At 44.9% G+C, this 19373-nt stretch overlaps 1 protein-coding gene across 2 annotated transcripts in view; it reads right to left on the reverse strand.

The window, feature by feature from the left end:
* Positions 1 to 19373, reverse strand: part of adck1 (aarF domain containing kinase 1) — a 175856-nt gene that overhangs the window by 90845 nt on the left and 65638 nt on the right. For both annotated transcript variants that reach the window (XM_014196121.3, XM_045718532.2), the window contains one exon: positions 6759 to 6962. In XM_014196121.3, the coding sequence (XP_014051596.1) occupies positions 6759 to 6962 (204 nt within the window). The remainder of the gene's footprint in view (positions 1 to 6758; positions 6963 to 19373) is intronic.

A 19373-nucleotide genomic window follows, 5' to 3' on the forward strand; every position in this document is an offset into this window, starting at 1 on the left:
GGGGAATTAAGTCAAGGTCAGAATATGGCGTATCTGTATACACACGTTCTCTACACCATTTATTTGAGCACCCATGAATAGTGGGTGAATAGCATGCTATTCTCAAGCTTAAATTCAAGGTCAGAATACGAAGAGAGAGAAAAGTGCATAAAAAGGAAATGTTCCGTTTACGCACGCTTAACTCAGATGTGGATCTGGGCCAATATGCATAGTATTTTTGCAATGTGTCATGCAATATGAACTCAAGATGGAGCATTTTTATTGTTACAGAGCAGACATCATCATGCCCCGTACCTACAAACACAAAACAAGAAGGGGTCTATCCCCCCTTGAGGTTCTTGAGAGAGCAGCCAAGGAAGTGAGAGAAGGGAAGAAGTCCATTCGAGCAGCAGCAAGAGATAAAAAAAAAAATGGACTGAATGACACAGAAGAGGTACACTGACAAAAAGTAAACGTGCCCGTACAAAAGAGAGGCTATGATAGAGTTAGCAGGGCACGCACGGGGTCTGAGCTTCCTAAACCTATCAAGGATCTCAGAGACCAGTTTCATGGGCTTAGTAGCCTCAAATGATGAGAACTTGCCTACGAATTGGCACATTGAAACAACATCCCTGTCCCAGACAACTGGTCAAGAAATGGAAGAATAAGTGATATTGAACAGAGATATGTACACTGAGGGTACAAAACATTAGGAACCTGCTCTTTCAATGGCATAGACAGACCAGATGAATCCAAGTGAGCGTTGTGATCCATTATTGATGAATCGCGTTGAATCCACTTCAATAGGTGTAGATGAAGGGGAGGAGATGGTTTAAAGAAGGATGTTTAAACCTTGAGAGATGGATTGTGCATGTGTGCCATTCAAAAAGGGTGAATGGGCAAGACAAAATATTTAAGTCCCTTTGAACGGGGTATGGTAATAGGTGCCAGGCACACCGGTTTGAGTGTGTGGAGAACTGCAACGTTGCTGGGTTTTCCACGCTCAACAGTTTCCCGTGAATATCAAGAATGGTCCATCACCCAATGGACATCCAAGCCAACTTGACACAACTGTGGAAAGCATTGGAGTCAACATCGGCAAGCATCCCTGTGGAACATCTGACACCTTATAGAGTCCATGCCCCTACGAAATGAGGCTGTTCTGAGGGAAAAATGGGGTGCAACTCAATATAAGGAAGGTGTTCCTAATGTTCTCTACACTCAGTGTAAATCTGAAGGTATGCATACATTTACGATATACAATATACCACACCCCCATTCCATGAATTAAACTGATCTACCAGCACCATCACCCACTGTCCCCAAGGCGGCTCAACTTACCCTGTCCCTATTCTACACTTGCCCCCATACCCGGGTAAGTTGTGCCAAGAGATCACTTTTTTTGGACAAGCTATGTTTTCAAAACTGTCATGTTTACATGAATTCTCATTATTTCCAGGGATACACAACATCCTGAAATACACTGAGTGTACAAAACATTAAAAACACCTTCCTAATGTTGAGTTGTCTCAAGGCAATCCTTCTTTAACCCGTCTCCTCCCCTTCATCTACACTGATTGAAGTGGATTTAACAAGTGACATAAATAAGGGGTCATAGCTTTCACCTGGATTCACCTGGTCAGTCTGTCATGGAAAGAGCAGGTGTTCTTAATGTTTCGTACACAGTGCATATGTAGACATCTTTGTTGTTAGAAAGAATAGTATATTTCACTTGATGCAGTGATGCTGAATGTAAAAATGGCTCAACTTTTCCCACTCTCCCCTAGAGTGAAATGCCTAGCTTTTTCCCCAATAATGCACAATAGAGGTAATAATATAGATAAGAAATAAAACAAGTGAAATGCGAGAGAAGAGAAAAATAAATAAAAAAAACACGAAAATGCTGTGTCTTATATACAGGTCAGTGCAGTACCATTATTCCAATGTAGAGGGTGCTGGAGTGATTGAGGAAGGAATGTACATGTAAACAGGGGTAAAAGTGGCAGAAAAAAATACTAAATGGTCATAATAATCGTAATAAACAATATAGCAGCAACAAATGGTAATATTAATCACTATAATCAAACAATTATGGCAGCAGCATATGGTGCCTTCAGAAAGTATTCATACCCCTTTACATATTACACATTTTGTGTTACAGACTGAATTCAAAATTGATTAAATTGATTTGTTTTCCCACCCATCTACACACATTACCCCATAATGACAAAGTGAAAACATGTTTAGACATTTTTGCAAATTGAAGGAAAATGAAATAAAGAAATCTAATTTACATAAGTATTCACACCTGTGAGTAATACTTTGTAGCAGCACCTTTGGCAGCGATTACAGCTGTAAGACTTTTTAGGTAGGTCTCTAAGAGCTTTCCACACCTGGATTGCCTAACATTTACCCATTATTATTTTCAAAAATCTTCAAAGCTCTGTCAAATTGGTTGCTGATCATTGCTAGAGAACCATTTTCAGGTCTGCCATAGATTTTCAACTAGATATAAGTCAAAACTGTAGCTCAGCCACTCAGGAACATTCATTGTCTTCTTGGTAAGCAACTCCAGTGTAGATTTGGCCTTGTGTTTTAGGTTATTGTCCTGCTGAAAGGTGAACTCATCTCTCAGTGTCTGGTGGAAAGCAGACAACCAGATTTTCCTCTAGGATTTTACCTGTGCTTAGCTCCATTCCGTTTATTTTTTTATCCTGAAAAACTCCCCAGTCCTATGCTTGAAAATATGGAGAGTGGTACTCCATAATGTGTCGTATTGGATTTACCCCAAAAAATGTGCCTTGTTGCAAACAGGATGCATGTTTTGGAATATTTGTATTCTGTACAGACTTCCTTCTTTTCACTCTGTCATTTAGGTTAGTATTATGGAGTAACTACAATGTTGTTGATCCATCCTCAGCTTTCTCCTATCACAACCATTAAACTCTGTAACCGGTTTAAAATCACCATTGGCCTCATGATGAAATCCTTGAGCGGTTTCCTTCCTCTCTGGCAACTGAGTTAGGAAGGACGCCTGTATCTTTGTAGTGACTGGGTGTATTGATACACCATCCAAAGTGTAATTAATAACTTCAATATGCTCAAAGGGATATTCAGTGTCTGCTTTTTTAATTTGTACCCATTTACCAATAGGTGTACTTCTTTGCAAGGCATTGAAAACCCTCCCTGGTCTTTGTGGCTGAATCTGTATTTGAAATTCATTGCTCGACTGAGGGACCTTGGGGGACAGAGATAAGGTAGTCATTAAAAAAATACGGTTAAATACTATTATTGTCCATGCAAATTATGTGACCTCCTGAACTTATTTAGGATGTCATAACAAAGGGGTTGAATAATTATTGACTAAAGACATTTCAGCTTTTAATTTTTAACTAATTTGTAAACATAAAAAAAAAACAATTCCACTTTGACATTATGGGGTATTGTGTGTAGGCCAGTGATCAAAAAAATAAATAATCTAAATTTAATCAATTTTAGATTTTCCACAACAAAATACGGAAAAAGTCAAGGGGTGTGAATACATTCCGAAGTCACTACGTGATGCTCCTACCTCTATCATACTTCACCCCTCCTTCTCCATAAGTCCCTTGATGTGTGTGTGCGTGTATTTGTGAGACACTCTGATTAATGTGGTTCACTCAGTCAGTAAAGAGGTTGTGCATGAGGGAGCAGCGGCAAAACACAAACACACACTAAACAAACTAATCGAAAAACAAACACACTCCTGCCAGCCACTGAACGCTCCCTTCCTGCCACAGCAGCAATAGCCTATTCTGAGCCAACTTGAAGCCTGAACAACTCCTAATTCAAGCACGCTTCTCTCGTATTAATGTAGAAATCATAAAAACAAGGACTTTTACAGCCAAAATAATAAAACGTATACGTTATCCAAGAGGCACACCTTCTTCAAGGATGCTACAGTAAAGGGTGCAGGTCTTAACAGTCTGCTAGAGTGAGACGTGTTCTGGCTTTTAACAGAAAAGGAGGGTAAAATGTTATATTTTGGTGGAGCATTTGGTAAATCTGGAGGATTGAAAAGAAACACACAGAGAGAGAGAGAGAGAGAGAGAGAGAGAGCAGGAGTTACAAATTCTGCCCCTAGTCTGCTCTCAGGAAGTGATGTCTTAAGCAGTAAACCTGCATGAAACACACTGTAGGCCTCCTGAACATAATGACTTAGGCCTTGTTCACAACCATGTGACAGAGTTCACGACCTCAGCACATCAATGGTATAGTATAATTACAAAATGTCACTGGTATATTTTAGTACCACTCACCCAGGGTAAAAAAGCAGCTATCTATCTAAAGTACCAGTCCCTTACTGTCGTTGTGATACCTGACACTCAGTGTGTGTGTCGGGACTATCAGAGGCAACACATTGATAATTCCCTACCCTGTATTTAGTGAGAAGGTATTTACACATATTCAGGTGCAGGAAATGTGTGTGGATGTCACGCCTTGCTGCTCGTACAACCTTAATCTCTTCCGAGGCACTGAATGATGATGTGAGTGCCGGGAAAAATCTAGAATAGGCCTGCCAATGAATGCCTTCTCACACAAATAGCCTACCCTGATTTGACTTCATAAGCTGGCTGGAAACAAAGACAAAGTAATATCTGCCGCAGCAGACCTGCAACACACACACACACTTCAGAGAGTAATCTGTAAAAAGAGTTTTGAAACTTCTCTAACCATATGAGGAACAACAGACGAGTGAAAGAAAAATTGAGGTAGTTTTCTAATTACCAATAATTTGTCAGTTTGAGAGAATTTATATTAAAGTAGACAGCTGTTGAAACTTTAAATTCACAATGAACATGTCTGGCATTTATTGACAACTGAACAAAGTTAAATCACCTCAATCAATCAATCAATCAATCAATCAATCAAATGAATGTATTTATAAAACCCTTCTTACATCAGCTGAAGTCAAAGTGCTGTACAGAAATCCAGCCTAAAACCCCAAACAGCAAGCAATGCCGGTGTAGAAGCACGGTGGCTAGGAAAAACTCCCTAGAAAGGCCAGAACCTAGGAAGAAACCTAGAGAGGAACCAGGCAATGAGTGGTGGCCAGTCCTCTTCTGGCTGTGCCGGGTGGAGATTATAACAGAACATGGCCAAGATGTTCAAATGTTCATAGATGATAATAATCACAGTGGTTATCGAGGGTGCAACAGGTCAGCACCTCAGGAGTAAGGAAGCAGAAATCTATCAGACATGAACGATAAACTCAATTCCTCCTCTGACTCACATACTGTAGCTAACACATGTTTAATGAAAATCTCAGGACAAATGAAGTTAAGCCTGGCAGCCTTTAATGTTAAGGAGAAGTCTGCTTAAGTGTTTAGTACAGTGCCTCTGGCTGGATGATGTCATCACAGGATCAATTACCTGCAATCAGACTCATTCATTGGACAGCAGCTTTCCAAAACCAACTTATCTACTCCACTTCAATGCGTTGTCTTCGATTTTCCTTTCTTCTTGAATTTAGTTTTAAAATGTGCAAATAAACTAAAATTCATTTCTCTGGAAGACTAGTCTGGTAGTATCTCTAGGAGCAGGTCCAGAATCAGTGTTTTGCTATGAAAGTATAACTACTTCAGAACACCCGAGTATCTCTAGGATCAGGATCAGTGTTTTGCTGTAAGAGAAAAACACTACCTGTCTGTCTGCCTCCAAGCTACACCTCTCTGCACTACCAATAATTCCTGATCTAAATAGAGCCAGGGGACGTGGGAAACAGCTTTGGCTTTCAACTGAACAACTCCGTCATAAACAGAGGTGCGCATGCGTGCATGCGTGGAGAGAGAGAGAGAGATGGAGGAGTAGAAAAGAGAGGAGAGACTGAGGGATAATTTGGCTGCTGCAGTGAACCCAACTAACCATGACAGGACCATCTAACATGCGCGCGCACACACACACACACACACACACACACACACACACACGCACACACGTGCACACCGAGATCAGAAAGTGACAGAGGGACCAAGGAAAGTCGTGCCCAAATAACAGAACAATTACCTCGTCTCAGACACAGTCTAAAAGCCTGTCATAACAAAACAGACACAAGACCCATCTACAGTATAACCAAAACGCTTCTGGAACCGACAATCCTTATTTAGAACCAATGTGCTTTCAGAACCAAGGGCCTGATTTACCAACCAGATGTACCAAGCTTTTCCCAGACAATATTCCCACTTGTTTAGTTCATAGTGGGATAAAATGCCAAACAAAGCTGAAAAACTACACTGTCCCCATATTCAAAATCAATAAACACACACACACACACACACACACACACACACACACACACACACACACACACACACACACACACACACACACACACACACACACACACACACACACACACACCGAGATCAGAAAGTGACAGAGGGACCAAGGAAAGTCGTGCCCAAATAACAGAACAATTACCTCGTCTCAGACACAGTCTAAAAGCCTGTCATAACAAAACAGACACAAGACCCATCTACAGTATAACCAAAACGCTTCTGGAACCAACAATCCTTATTTAGAACCAATGTGCTTTCAGAACCAAGGGCCTGATTTACCAACCAGATGTACCAAGCTTTTCCCAGACAATATTCCCACTTGTTTAGTTCATAGTGGGATAAAATGCCAAACAAAGCTGAAAAACTACACTGTCCCCATATTCAAAATCAATAAACACACACACACACATCTACTCCATGATCTACCAGACATGCCGGAGCTCACCCACCCCCCAGGCCTACCTCCTTCCCCAGGTCTTCTCTGATGACCTGCTGAATCTCCTCCATGGTGCTCTGTGGTGCTCTGCTGTGCAGGACTTTGAGGGTGGAGGTGTACTCCTCGGGCAGAAGGTAGTCAAGGGCTCCCAGGTGTTGACCCACCTTGATGAAGGTGCCTCTGTTGGCACAGCACAGGTTACGCAGTCTCTCGGCTGACCGACGGTGCACCTGCAAGGGGGGGGGGGGGGAGGGGGGGCACACATGACATTGGAATAATGGTTGACTACTCATCATCGTCCTCCATTTCATTGTCATCGTCGTAATCATCAACATCATGGCCATAAGTCAAGGTCATCATTGTCATCACTGTTAGCGTCAGTGTCATGAACGCCATCATTGTTATCAAAACAGACTCTGTTTTGTACCAACAGGGCATGAAAATAGATGCCAAATACAAAAAACACACGTTCAGCATTATCTCTCAAGCACATTGTTGCATCTGAAGGGCCGTTAAGTGTAATGTGATTTCCATGCGTGTGTGAACCAGCTGGTGGAGTTGATAATGTCGCTCTCCTGGGACCTGTGCAAATAAAGGGGTGTGAAATGAGCTCCCTTTAGCCCTTTAGCCCTGCCAAAAACACACAGGCTCTTCCTGTACCCCCCCCCGTACCCCTCTGTAACCCCCTTAACCGTCAGGGGACCACTCCACATCAGCGCCATCTGGGAACAGAGGCTCACTTCATTATATCACTTCTTCAGCCACTCAGATGTGGCTATATGGCTGCCAGCTAGCATTAGACATCAACCACTGTAGCACTAGCCATCAGCTAGCATCAGCTACCATTGGCCATCAGCTAGCCTATTGTAACTGAGTTAAGAACATACAGTAAGCTCACTCAAGTTTCCAGTTTTAATAGTCATATGTACAGGATACACATGGTATATGAAATGATCACTTGCCGGTTCCGTCTCGACAATGCAACAACGATAAGAAATTTTAAACAAAAAACTCCAAAGCTAGCTTGAAATGTCACAGATGGAGCCATCCAAGAAGTACCTTTGGGTGGCTCAACCCGTTGGAACGCTGTTAAGGAGTATGGTCCAGCGCCGACAGAGATGGCCGCCTCGCTTCGCGTTCCTAGGAAACTGCAGTATTTTGTTTTTTTATGTGTTATTTCTTATATTGTTACCCCAGGAAATCTTAGGTTTTATTACATACAGTCGGGAGGAACTATTGGATAAAAGAGCAACGTCAACTAACCAACATTACGACCAGGAATACGACTTTCCCAAAGCGGATCCTCTGTTTGGTCCATCACCCAGGACAATGGATCGGATCCCAGCTGGCGACCCAAAACAACGGCGCCGCAGACGGAGCGGTCTTCTGGTCAGGCTCCGTAGGCGGGCACATCGCGCACCGCTCCCGAGCATACTACTCGCCAATGTCCAGTCTCTTGAAAACAAGGTAGACGAAATCCGAGCAAGGGCTGCCTTCCAGAGAGACATCAGAGACTGTAACGTTCTTTGTTTCACGGAAACATGGCTCACTCGAGACACACTATCGGAGTCGGTACAGCCACCTGGTTTCTTCATGCATCGCGCCGACAGAAACAAGCATCTCTCTGGTAAGAAGAAGGGCGGGGTGTATGCCTTATGATTAACGAGACGTGATGTGATCATAACAACATACAGGAACTCAAGTCCTTTTGTTCACCTGACTTAGAATTCCTTACAATCAAATGTCGACCGCATTATCTACCAATAAAATTCTCTTCAATCATAATCACAGTCGTATATATTCCCCCCCAAGCAGACACATCGACGGCCCTGAAAGAACTTAATTCGACTCTATGTAAACTGGAAACCACATATCCTGAGGCTGCATTTATTGTAGCTGGGGATTTTAACAAAGCTAATCTGAAAACAAGGCTCCCTAAACTTTACCAGCATATCGATTGCGCGACCCGGGCTGGCAAAACCCTGGATCATTGTTATTCTAACTTCCGTGACGCATATAAAGCCCTCCCCCACCCTCCTTTCGGAAAAGCTGACCATGACTCCATTTTGTTGCTCCCAGCCTATAGACAGAAACTAAAACAGGAAGCACCCGTGCTCAGGTCTGTTCAACGCTGGTCCGACCAATCGGACTCCACGCTTCAAGATTGCGTCGATCACGTGGACTGGGATATGTTCCGCATAGCGTCGAACAACAACATTAATGAATATGCTGAGTCGGTGAGCGAGTTTATTGATGTTGTACCAACAGCATCTATTAAAACAATCCCCAACCAGAAACCGTGGATTGATGGCAACATTCGCGAAAAACTGAAAGCGCGAACCACTACTTTTAAATCAGGGCAAGGTGACCGGACACATGACCGAATACAAACAGTTTAGCTATTCCCTCCACAAGGCAATCAAACAAGCTAAGCGTCAGTATAGAGACAAAGTAGAGTTGCAATTCAACGGCTCAGACGCGAGAGGTATGTGGTAGGGTCTACAGTCAATCACGGACTACAAAAGAAAAACCAGCCCCGTCGCGGACCACGATGTCTTGGTCCCAGACAAACTAAACAACTTCTTTGCTCGCTTTGAGGACAATACAGTGCCACTGACACGGCCCACTACCAAAACCTGTGGGCTCTCCTTCACTGCAGCCAACGTGAGTAAAACATTTAAATGTGTTAACCCTCACAAGTCTGCCGGCCCAGACGGCATCCCCGGCCGCGTCCTCAGAGCATGCCCAGACCAGCTGGCTGGTGTGTTTACGGACATATTCAATCAATCCTTATCCCAGTCTGCTGTTCGCACATGCTTCAAGAGGGCCACCATTGTTCCTGTTCCCAAGAAAGCTAAGGTAACTGAGCTAAATGACTACTGCCCTGTAGCACTCACTTCCGTCATCATGAACTGCTTTGAGACACTAGTCAAGGACCATATCACTTCACCCACTCCAATTTGCTTACCGCCAAAATAGGTCCACAGACAACGCAATCGCAATCACACTGCACACTGCCCTAACCCATCTGGACAAGAGAAATACCTATGTAAGAATGCTGTTCATCGACTACAGCTCAGCATTTAACACCATAGTACCCTCCAAACTCGTCATTAAGCTCGAGACCCTGGGTCTCGACTCTGCCCTGTGCAACTGGGTCCTGGACTTCCTGACGGGCCACCCCCAGGTGGTGAGGGTAGGTAACAACATCTCCATCCTACTGATCCTCAACACTGGGGCCCCACAAGGGTGCGTTCTCAGCCCTCTCCTGTACTCCCTGTTCACCCATGACTGCGTGGCCATGCACGCTTCCAACCCAATCATCAAGTTTGCAGACGACACTACGGTGGTAGGCTTGATTACCAACAATGACGAGACGGTCTACAGGGAGGAGGTGAGGGCCCTCGGAGTGTGGTGTCAGGAAAATAACCTCACATTCAATGTCAACAAAACAAAGGAGATGATCGTGGACTTCAGGAAAAAGCAGAGGGAGCAGGCCCCTATCCACATCGACGGGACAGTAGTGGGGAAGGTGGAAAGTTAAGTTCCTCGGCGTACACATCACGGACAAACTGAAATGGTCCACCCACACAGACAGCGTGGTGAAGAAGGCGCTGCAGCGCCTCTGCACAATGCATCACCGAGGGCAAACTACCTGCCCTCCAGAACACCTACACCACACGATGTCACAGGAAGGCCAAAAATATCATCAAGGACAACAACCACCCGAGCCACTGCCTGTTCACCCCGCTATCATCCAGAAGGCGAGGTCAGTACAGGTGCATCAAAGCTGGGACAGAGAGACTGAAAAGCAACTTCTATCTCAAGGCCATCAGACTGTTAAACAGCCATCACTAACATTGTGTCTGCTGCCAACATACTCTAGCCACTTTAATAATGGAAAAATTGATGTAATAAATGTATCACTAGCCACTTTAAACAATGCCACTTTATATAATTTTTACATACCCTACACTACTTATCTCATATGTATATACTGTACTCTATACCATCTATGTATATATGTATAACACTTCTCACTCTGCCCCTACTCGGATGGTATTGCGCCGTCCCAACCTTCGCTCTCTCTCTCCCGCTACTCTCTCCTCTTCCATCCTATCATCTCTTCCCTCTGCTCAAACCTTCTCCAACCTATCTCCTGATTCTGCCTCCTCAACCCTCCTCTCCTCCCTTTCTGCATCCTTTGATTTTCTCTGTCCCCTATCCTCCAGGCCGGCTCGGTCCTCCCCTCCTGCTCCGTGGCTCGACGACTCACTACGAGCTCACAGAACAGGGCTCCGGGCAGCCGAGCGGAAATGGAGGAAAACTCGCCTCCCTGTGGACCTGGCATCCTTTCACTCACTCCTCTCTACATTCTCTTCTGTCTCTGCTGCTAAAGCCACTTTCTACCACTCTAAATTCCAAGCATCTGCCTCTAACCCTAGGAAGCTCTTTGCTACCTTCTCCTCCCTCCTGAATCCTCCTCCCCCTCCCCCCCCCCTCCTCCCTCTCTGCGGATGACTTCGTCAACCATTTTGAAAAGAAGGTTGACGATATCCGATCCTCGTTTGCTAAGTCAAACGACACCGCTGGTCCTGCTCACACTGCCCTACCCTGTGCTTTGACCTCTTTCTCCCCTCTCTCTCCAGATGAAATCTCGCGTCTTGTGACGGCCGGCCGCCCAACAACCTGCCCACTTGACCCTATCCCCTCCTCTCTTCTCCAGACCATTTCCGGAGACCTTCTCCCCTTCCTCACCTCGCTCATCAACTCATCCTTGACCGCTGGCTACGTCCCTTCCGTCTTCAAGAGAGCGAGAGTTGCACCCCTTCTGAAAAAACCTACACTCGATCCCTCCGATGTCAACAACTACAGACCAGTATCCCTTCTTTCTTTTCTCTCCAAAACTCTTGAACGTGCCGTCCTTGGCCAGCTCTCCTGCTATCTCTCTCAGAATGACCTTCTTGATCCTAATCAGTCAGGTTTCAAGACTGGGCATTCAACTGAGACTGCTCTTCTCTGTGTCACAGAGGGTCTCTGCACTGCTAAAGCTAACTCTCTCTCCTCTGCTCTCATACTTCTAGACCTATCTGCTGCCTTTGATACTGTGAACCATCAGATCCTCCTCTCCACCCTCTCTGAGTTGGGCATCTCCGGCGCGGCCCACGCTTGGATTGCGTCCTACCTGACAGGTCGCTCCTACCAGGTGGCGTGGCGAGAATCTGTCTCCGCACCATGCACTCTCACCACTGGTGTCCCCCAGGGCTCTGTTCTAGGCCCTCTCCTATTCTCGCTATACACCAAGTCACTTGGCTCTGTCATATCCTCACATGGTCTCTCCTATCATTGCTATGCAGACGACACACAATTAATCTTCTCCTTTCCCCCTTCTGATAACCAGACGGCGAATCGCATCTCTGCATGTCTGTCAGACATATCAGTGTGGATGACGGATCACCAGCTCAAGCTGAACCTCGGCAAGACGGAGCTGCTCTTACACCCGGGGAAGGACTGCCCGTTCCATGATCTCGCCATCACGGTTGACAACTCCCTTGTGTCCTCCTCCCAGAGTGCTAAGAACCTTGGCGTGATCCTGGACAACACCCTGTCGTTCTCCACTAACATCAAGGCGGTGACCCGATCCTGTAGGTTCATGCTCTACAACATTCGCAGAGTACGACCCTGCCTCACACAGGAAGCGGCGCAGGTCCTAATCCAGGCACTTGTCATCTCCCGTCTGGATTACTGCAACTCGCTGTTGGCTGGGCTCCCTGCCTGTGCCATTAAACCCCTACAACTCATCCAGAACGCCGCAGCCCGTCTGGTGTTCAACCTTCCCAAGTTCTCTCACGTCACCCCACTCCTCCGCTCTCTCCACTGGCTTCCAGTTGAAGCTCGCATCCGCTACAAGACCATGGTGATTGCCTACGGAGCTGTGAAGGGAACGGCACCTCCATACCTTCAGGCTCTGATCAGGCCCTACACCCAAACAAGGGCACTGCGTTCATCCACCACTGGCCTGCTGGCCCCCCTACCTCTGAGGAAGCACAGTTCCCGCTCAGCCCAGTCAAAACTGTTCGCTGCTCTGGCACCCCAATGGTGGAACAAGCTCCCTCACGACGCCAGGACAGCGGAGTCAATCACCACCTTCCGGAGACACCTGAAACCCCACCTCTTTAAGGAATACCTAGGATAGGATAAAGTAATCCTTCTAACCCCCCCCCCCCCTTAAAATATTTAGATGCACTATTGTAAAGTGGTTGTTCCACTGGATATCATAAGGTGAATGCACCATTTTGTAAGTCGCTCTGGATAAGAGCGTCTGCTAAATGACTTAAATGTAAATGTAAATATGTATATACTGTACATCTATGTATATGTATATACTGTACTCTATACCATCTACTACATCTTGCCTATGGCATTTGGCTATCACTCATTCATATATTTTTATGTACATATCCTTATTCATTCCTTTACACTTGTGTATTTAACCTGTCTGGGATAGGGGACAGTATTTTCACGGCCGGATAAAAAACGTACACGATTTAAACTGGTTACTACTCTTGCCCAGAAATGAGAATATGCATATTATTAGTAGATTTGGATAGAAAACACTCTGAAGTTTCTAAAACTGTTTGAATGGTGTCTGTGAGTATAACAGAACTCATATGGCAGGCATAAACCTGAGAAGATTCCAAGCAGGAAGTGCCCTTTCTGCGAATTTGTAGTCCTTCTGTTGCTTGTCTATCGAAACTACAGTATCTGAGCTGTTACGTGACACTTTCTAAGGCTTCCATTGGCTCTCTAAAGCCTTCAGAAACCGGATTGACGCGTCTCCTGTCTCTGGGCAGATAACAGCAGCACAGTTTGTCAGTGGACTGCCTGGTGACAGAGAGACTGGAGATGCGCGTTCACGAGACTTCGCCATTTTTTTCCTCTTCCTTTTTGAATGAATACAGCATTGTCCGGTTGCAATATTATCGCTATTTTACGAGAAAAATAGCATAAAAATTGATTTTAAACAGCGTTTGACATGCTTCTAAGTACGGTAATGGAACATTTTGACATTTTTTGTCTGGAAATGCGCTCGCACGTTACCCTTTGGATAGTGACCTGAACGCACGAACAAAACGGGGATATTTGTACATAAGTATGGATTATTTGGAACAAAAACAACATTTGTTGTGGAAGTAGCAGTCCTGGGAGTGCATTCTGACGAAGAACAGCAAAGGTAATACAATTTTTCTAATAGTAATTCTGATAGTAATTCTAATAGTAATTCTAATAGTGAGCCCCGAAGTTGGCGGGTGTCTGAATAGCTAGCCTGTGATGGCTGAGCTATGTACTCAGAATATTACAAAATGTGCTTTCGCCGAAAAGTTATTTTAAAATCTGACATAGCGATTGCATAAAGGAGTTCTGTATCTATAATTCTTAAAATAATTGTTATGTATTTTGTCAACGTTTATGATGAGTAATTTAGTAAATTCACCGGAAGTTTTGGGTGGGAATGCTAGTTCTGAACATCACATGCTAATGTAAAAAGCAGTTTTTTGATATAAATATGAACTTGTTTGAACAAAACATGCATGTATAGTATAACATAATGTCCTAGGAGTGTCATCTGATGAAGATCAAAGGTTAGTGCTGCATTTAGCTGTGTTTTGGGTTTTTGTGACTTATATGCTTGCTTTGAAAATGGCTGTGTGATTATTTTTGGCTGGGTACTCTCCTAACATAATCTAATGTTTTGCTTTCGCTGTAAAGCCTTTTTGAAATCGGACAATGTGGTTGGATTAACGAGAGTTGTATCTTTCAAATGGTGTAAAATAGTCGTATGGTTGAAAAATTTAAATTATTGCATTTTTTTTAGGTATTTGTATTTCGCGCCACGTTCTTCCATTGGATATTTGGCGAGGCGTTCCGCTAGCGGAACGTCTAGATGCAAGAGGATAAGGTAGTTGTTGTGAAATTGTTAGGTTAGATTACTTGTTAGATATTACTGCATGGTCGGACCTAGAAGCACAAGCACTTCGCTACACTTGCATTAACATCTGCTAACCATGTGTATGCGACAAATAAAGTTTGATTTGATTTGAGAAGATCACTGGTTTGAGCCCAGTATGGGGCAGTCGGGCAGTGGAGGAAGCTAAACTGTTAGCAGCACGTTAACGTCAGTGACACTAGAACTGGCTAAAGTGGACATGTATGCAGTGTGCTCCATTTCTACATGCAGTCGAGCTTCCCTGGTTTCCAGTGTTTCAGTCATTTGTTGAGGGTTGAACATGCTCAAGGCACACAGACAAAACACATCCACACACTTTAACCCTGCATCATTTAAGCATAATCCTCTCACAATAGGGTGGGAGATTGGATGGTTGTCCGGTGGGCATTTTAGTGAGTGAGTGAGTGAGTGAGTGAGTGAGAGAGAGAGAGAGAGAGAGAGAGAGCCGGGCCAGATCCACTATAGGCAGCAGCCTCTCCTCTCTCCAACTCCCAGATAATAATAGTTTTATATTTTTTTAGGGGGTAGATCAGTTTTAATATTGCAGATAGATTGTGGCTTCCATCAATGTAATTGTCTGCATAATTTCCAATCCATATACATTTTTTTATTAAATAAATAAATATATATAGTACCAGTCAAAAGTTTACATATCCAGGGTTTTTCTTTATTTTTACCATTTTCTATATTGTAGAATAATAGTGAAGACATGAAATAATACACATATCACATAATAACCCAAAAAAGTGTTAAACAAACAAATGAGGTAGTCACCTGGAATGCATTTCAATTAACAGGTGTGCCTTGCTAAAAGTTAATTTGTGGAATTTCTTTCCTTCTTAATGCGTTTGAGACAATCAGTTATGTTGTTACAAGGTAGGGGTGGTATACAGAAGATAGAAAATTACCTTTTAACAAGGCACACCTGTTAATTGAATTGCATTCCAGGTGACTACCCTGTGAAGCTGGTTGAAAGAATGCCAAGAGTGTGCAAAGCTGTCATCAAGGCAAAGGGTGGCTACTTTGAATTCTCAAATATCTCAAATATAAATATATATTTTGATTTATATATATATTTTTAAAAAAATGGTTACTACATGATTCCATGTGTCAAAATAAAGAAAAACCCTTGAATGAGAAAGTGTGGACAGTTTGCAGCAAAATCTGCAGAGCTGGGATGGTTGTATCTCCCATATATATAACATTCTATTGGTTGCAAGAATTTTGTATAATAATTTCTCTGTTTTTAATCCGACGTTGTTTTGTGTATCAGTTCAAAAACCATGTGCCATGGAATCGGTACATTAAAAATCTCTTCCCAACAATTGTGCAATCTATATGGCACAGCTTTCAATTTTTTTCAGTCCTTAAATTAAACTGGTATACTTTTTATTTATCATAATTTTCTTTAATGCACGCCCGACAAACAAGTTCCTTACTTTCTCCCCCTTCCATTTTTGCGGTAATGCTGCAATTAGTTGGTTGTAATTTTGAGTAGAGCAGACATATCCATATATTTTTGTTAGCTATATGTGTGACATAACTCCAACAGTCCTATTTAGGATATAATTTACAAAGATTATACCTTTTTCAAAAAATAAATATTTTACTTTAACCATAATATTTGTTCTGTCTTTTCCAGGGGATTAAACAGAATTTGCCACCAACTTTATATGGCTTGTTTTAAAAATAGCAATATTTGAGATTATTTCATTTTAAAATACCTGAATGTGCACTTGTAATCTGAATAAAAGGGTAAAAGGCCATTCTTGTTTAAATAATTCCAGTCGTACGTTAAACCTTTTCAAAGTCAGCTATGAATACCAGGCCTGGTTTCCCAGATTTTTGTTTCCAGTGCTTGTCTTATATTATCTCCAATGTAGATATTTACATTTCATTTTAACCTTTATTTAACTAGGCAAGTCAGTTAAGAACAAATTCTTATTTACAATGACGGCCTACCCCGGCCAAAACCGGACGACGCTGGGCCAATTGTTCGCCGCCCTATTGGACTCCCAATCACGGCCGGATGTGATGCAGCCTGCATGTATCGTCCATGTAAAAAAACCTGTCTGATTAGGATCAATAATATCCAACATTACCTTTTTAAATCTAAGCGCTATGCACTTCGCTAGAATTGGACTTGATCTTTATATTTACCACTTGGGTCCTGTTTCAGTAATAATGAAATCAGACCTTCTTGTTCAGTACTGGGTAATCTACCATTTTTATAGGAGTGGTTAAAACATGCTAATAAAGGTCCTCTGGGTATATCAAAAAAGGTTTGGTATACTTCCACTGGTATGCCATCCAGCCCTGGAGTTTTCCGGGACTTAAAGGCTTTCATTGCATAAACAAGTTCCTCTGCTGTAATTTGGTCTTCACATGAGTCTTTCTGTATAGCTCCCAGATAATTACACAGTCAGGCCATGAGGAGACCGTTCACTTCACCGTGGAGCCAAACCAAACATGGGCTGTTTCACCCCCAAACACTCCACACATACTCTGAGTGAGCTACTGAGGAAAGAGGGGAAGGAGAGAAGAGAGGAGGAATAAAAAAAAAAGAGTGAAAAGGAAAGGGGATGATTTGAAGAGAGAGGAGTTGGTGATAGTATGAAACAGAGCCTGAAGGAGAAAGGAGGGAAGGAAACATTGTCAATAAAAAGAAGGATGAGAAGGGGTATATGAGGAGAGATAGGAGAGGAAGGAGGTTGAATTTTCCTCTCCACTGGTTTATCCTCTAGGGAAAAACCGTGCCACCTGTCACCCCTCCAGCCTTACCCTGGCACCACACTCACAAACCCCCTCTGTCTCTCTTTCTCTCGCCTTCTCCATCTCCCCTCTCCTATTTCAGTCACTGCAGTTAATTCTCTTCCCCATTGGCGGCAGTGTAACAGAATGCCATCATCATGGCGTTGTAGATTCTTATGGGGGATGAAGACAGCGCCGCTCAGGGAGCCAAGGCTATGGCCCACTCTCAAAACAGGGGGTGTCCAATATTAGCACATCCTCAACATGCTATGCAGACACACATACCCACACCCACACACAGAAAGTGTCCCCATACTCCTGCCTCCTAGCTATCCCCATCGTCAGGCCCCTCACTCCATTGCTCTGTCTTTACCCCTCTACCTCCATTTCTCTCTCCCCCTCAGCTTCACTTTAAGCTATCCCCAGCCCCCTCACTTCCTCTCTTCTTCCCTCCATTTTCTTCTCTAGCCCACTCCATCCATTTCAGTCTCCCTCTGCCCCTCAACTAACCCCAGCCCCCTCACTCCATCTTTATCCCTGCATTTCGCTCTTCATTTCTCTCCCCCTCGCAGCTCTCTCTCCCCCGCAGCTATTCTCACAGCTCTCTCTCCCCCGCAGCTATCCTCGCAGCTCTCTCTCCCCCTCGCAGCTATCCTCGCAGCTCTCTCTCCCCCTCGCAGCTCTCTCTCCCCCTCGCAGCTCTCTCTCCCCCTCGCAGCTATCCTCGCAGCTCTCTCTCCCCCGCAGCTATTCTCGCAGCTCTCTCTCCCCCTCGCAGCTATTCTCGCAGCTCTCTCTCCCCCGCAGCTATTCTCGCAGCTCTCTCTCCCCCGCAGCTATTCTCGCAGCTCTCTCTCCCCCTCGCAGCTATTCTCGCAGCTCTCTCTCCCCCGCAGCTATTCTCGCAGCTCTCTCTCCCCCTCGCAGCTATTCTCGCAGCTCTCTCTCCCCCTCGCAGCTATTCTCGCAGCTCTCTCTCCCCCTCGCAGCTATTCTCGCAGCTCTCTCTCCCCCTCGCAGCTATTCTCGCAGCTCTCTCTCCCCCTCGCAGCTATTCTCGCAGCTCTCTCCCCCGCAGCTATTCTCGCAGCTCTCTCCCCCGCAGCTATTCTCGCAGCTCTCTCCCCCCCGCAGCTATTCTCGCAGCTCTCTCCCCCCCGCAGCTATTCTCGCAGCTCTCTCCCCCCCGCAGCTATTCTCGCAGCTCTCTCCCCCCCGCAGCTATTCTCGCAGCTCTCTCCCCCCCGCAGCTATTCTCGCAGCTCTCTCTCCCCCTCGCAGCTATCCTCGCAGCTCTCTCTCCCCCTCGCAGCTATCCTCGCAGCTCTCGCTGCCCCTCGCAGCTATCCTCGCAGCTCTCTCCCCCGCAGCTATTCTCGCAGCTCTCTCCCCCTCGCAGCTCTCTCTCCCCCTCGCAGCTATTCTCGCAGCTCTCTCCCCCTCGCAGCTATTCTCGCAGCTCTCTCTCCCCCTCGCAGCTATTCTCGCAGCTCTCTCTCCCCCGCAGCTATTCTCGCAGCTCTCTCTCCCCCGCAGCTATTCTCGCAGCTCTCTCTCCCCCGCAGCTATTCTCGCAGCTCTCTCTCCCCCGCAGCTATTCTCGCAGCTCTCTCTCCCCCGCAGCTATTCTCGCAGCTCTCTCTCCCCCGCAGCTATTCTCGCAGCTCTCTCTCCCCCTCGCAGCTATTCTCGCAGCTCTCTCTCCCCCTCGCAGCTATTCTCGCAGCTCTCTCTCCCCCTCGCAGCTATTCTCGCAGTTCTCTCTCCCCCTCGCAGCTATTCTCGCAGCTCTCTCTCCCCCGCAGCTATTCTCACAGCTCTCTCTCCCCCTCGGCTATTCTCTCAGCTCTCTCTCCCAATAGCAGAGCTGTGTGTGACAGGG

The sequence above is a fragment of the Salmo salar genome, chromosome 01 (genome assembly GCF_965601325.2).
Source record: "Salmo salar chromosome 01, fSalSal1, whole genome shotgun sequence".
Classification (NCBI taxonomy): Eukaryota; Metazoa; Chordata; class Actinopteri; order Salmoniformes; family Salmonidae; genus Salmo; species Salmo salar.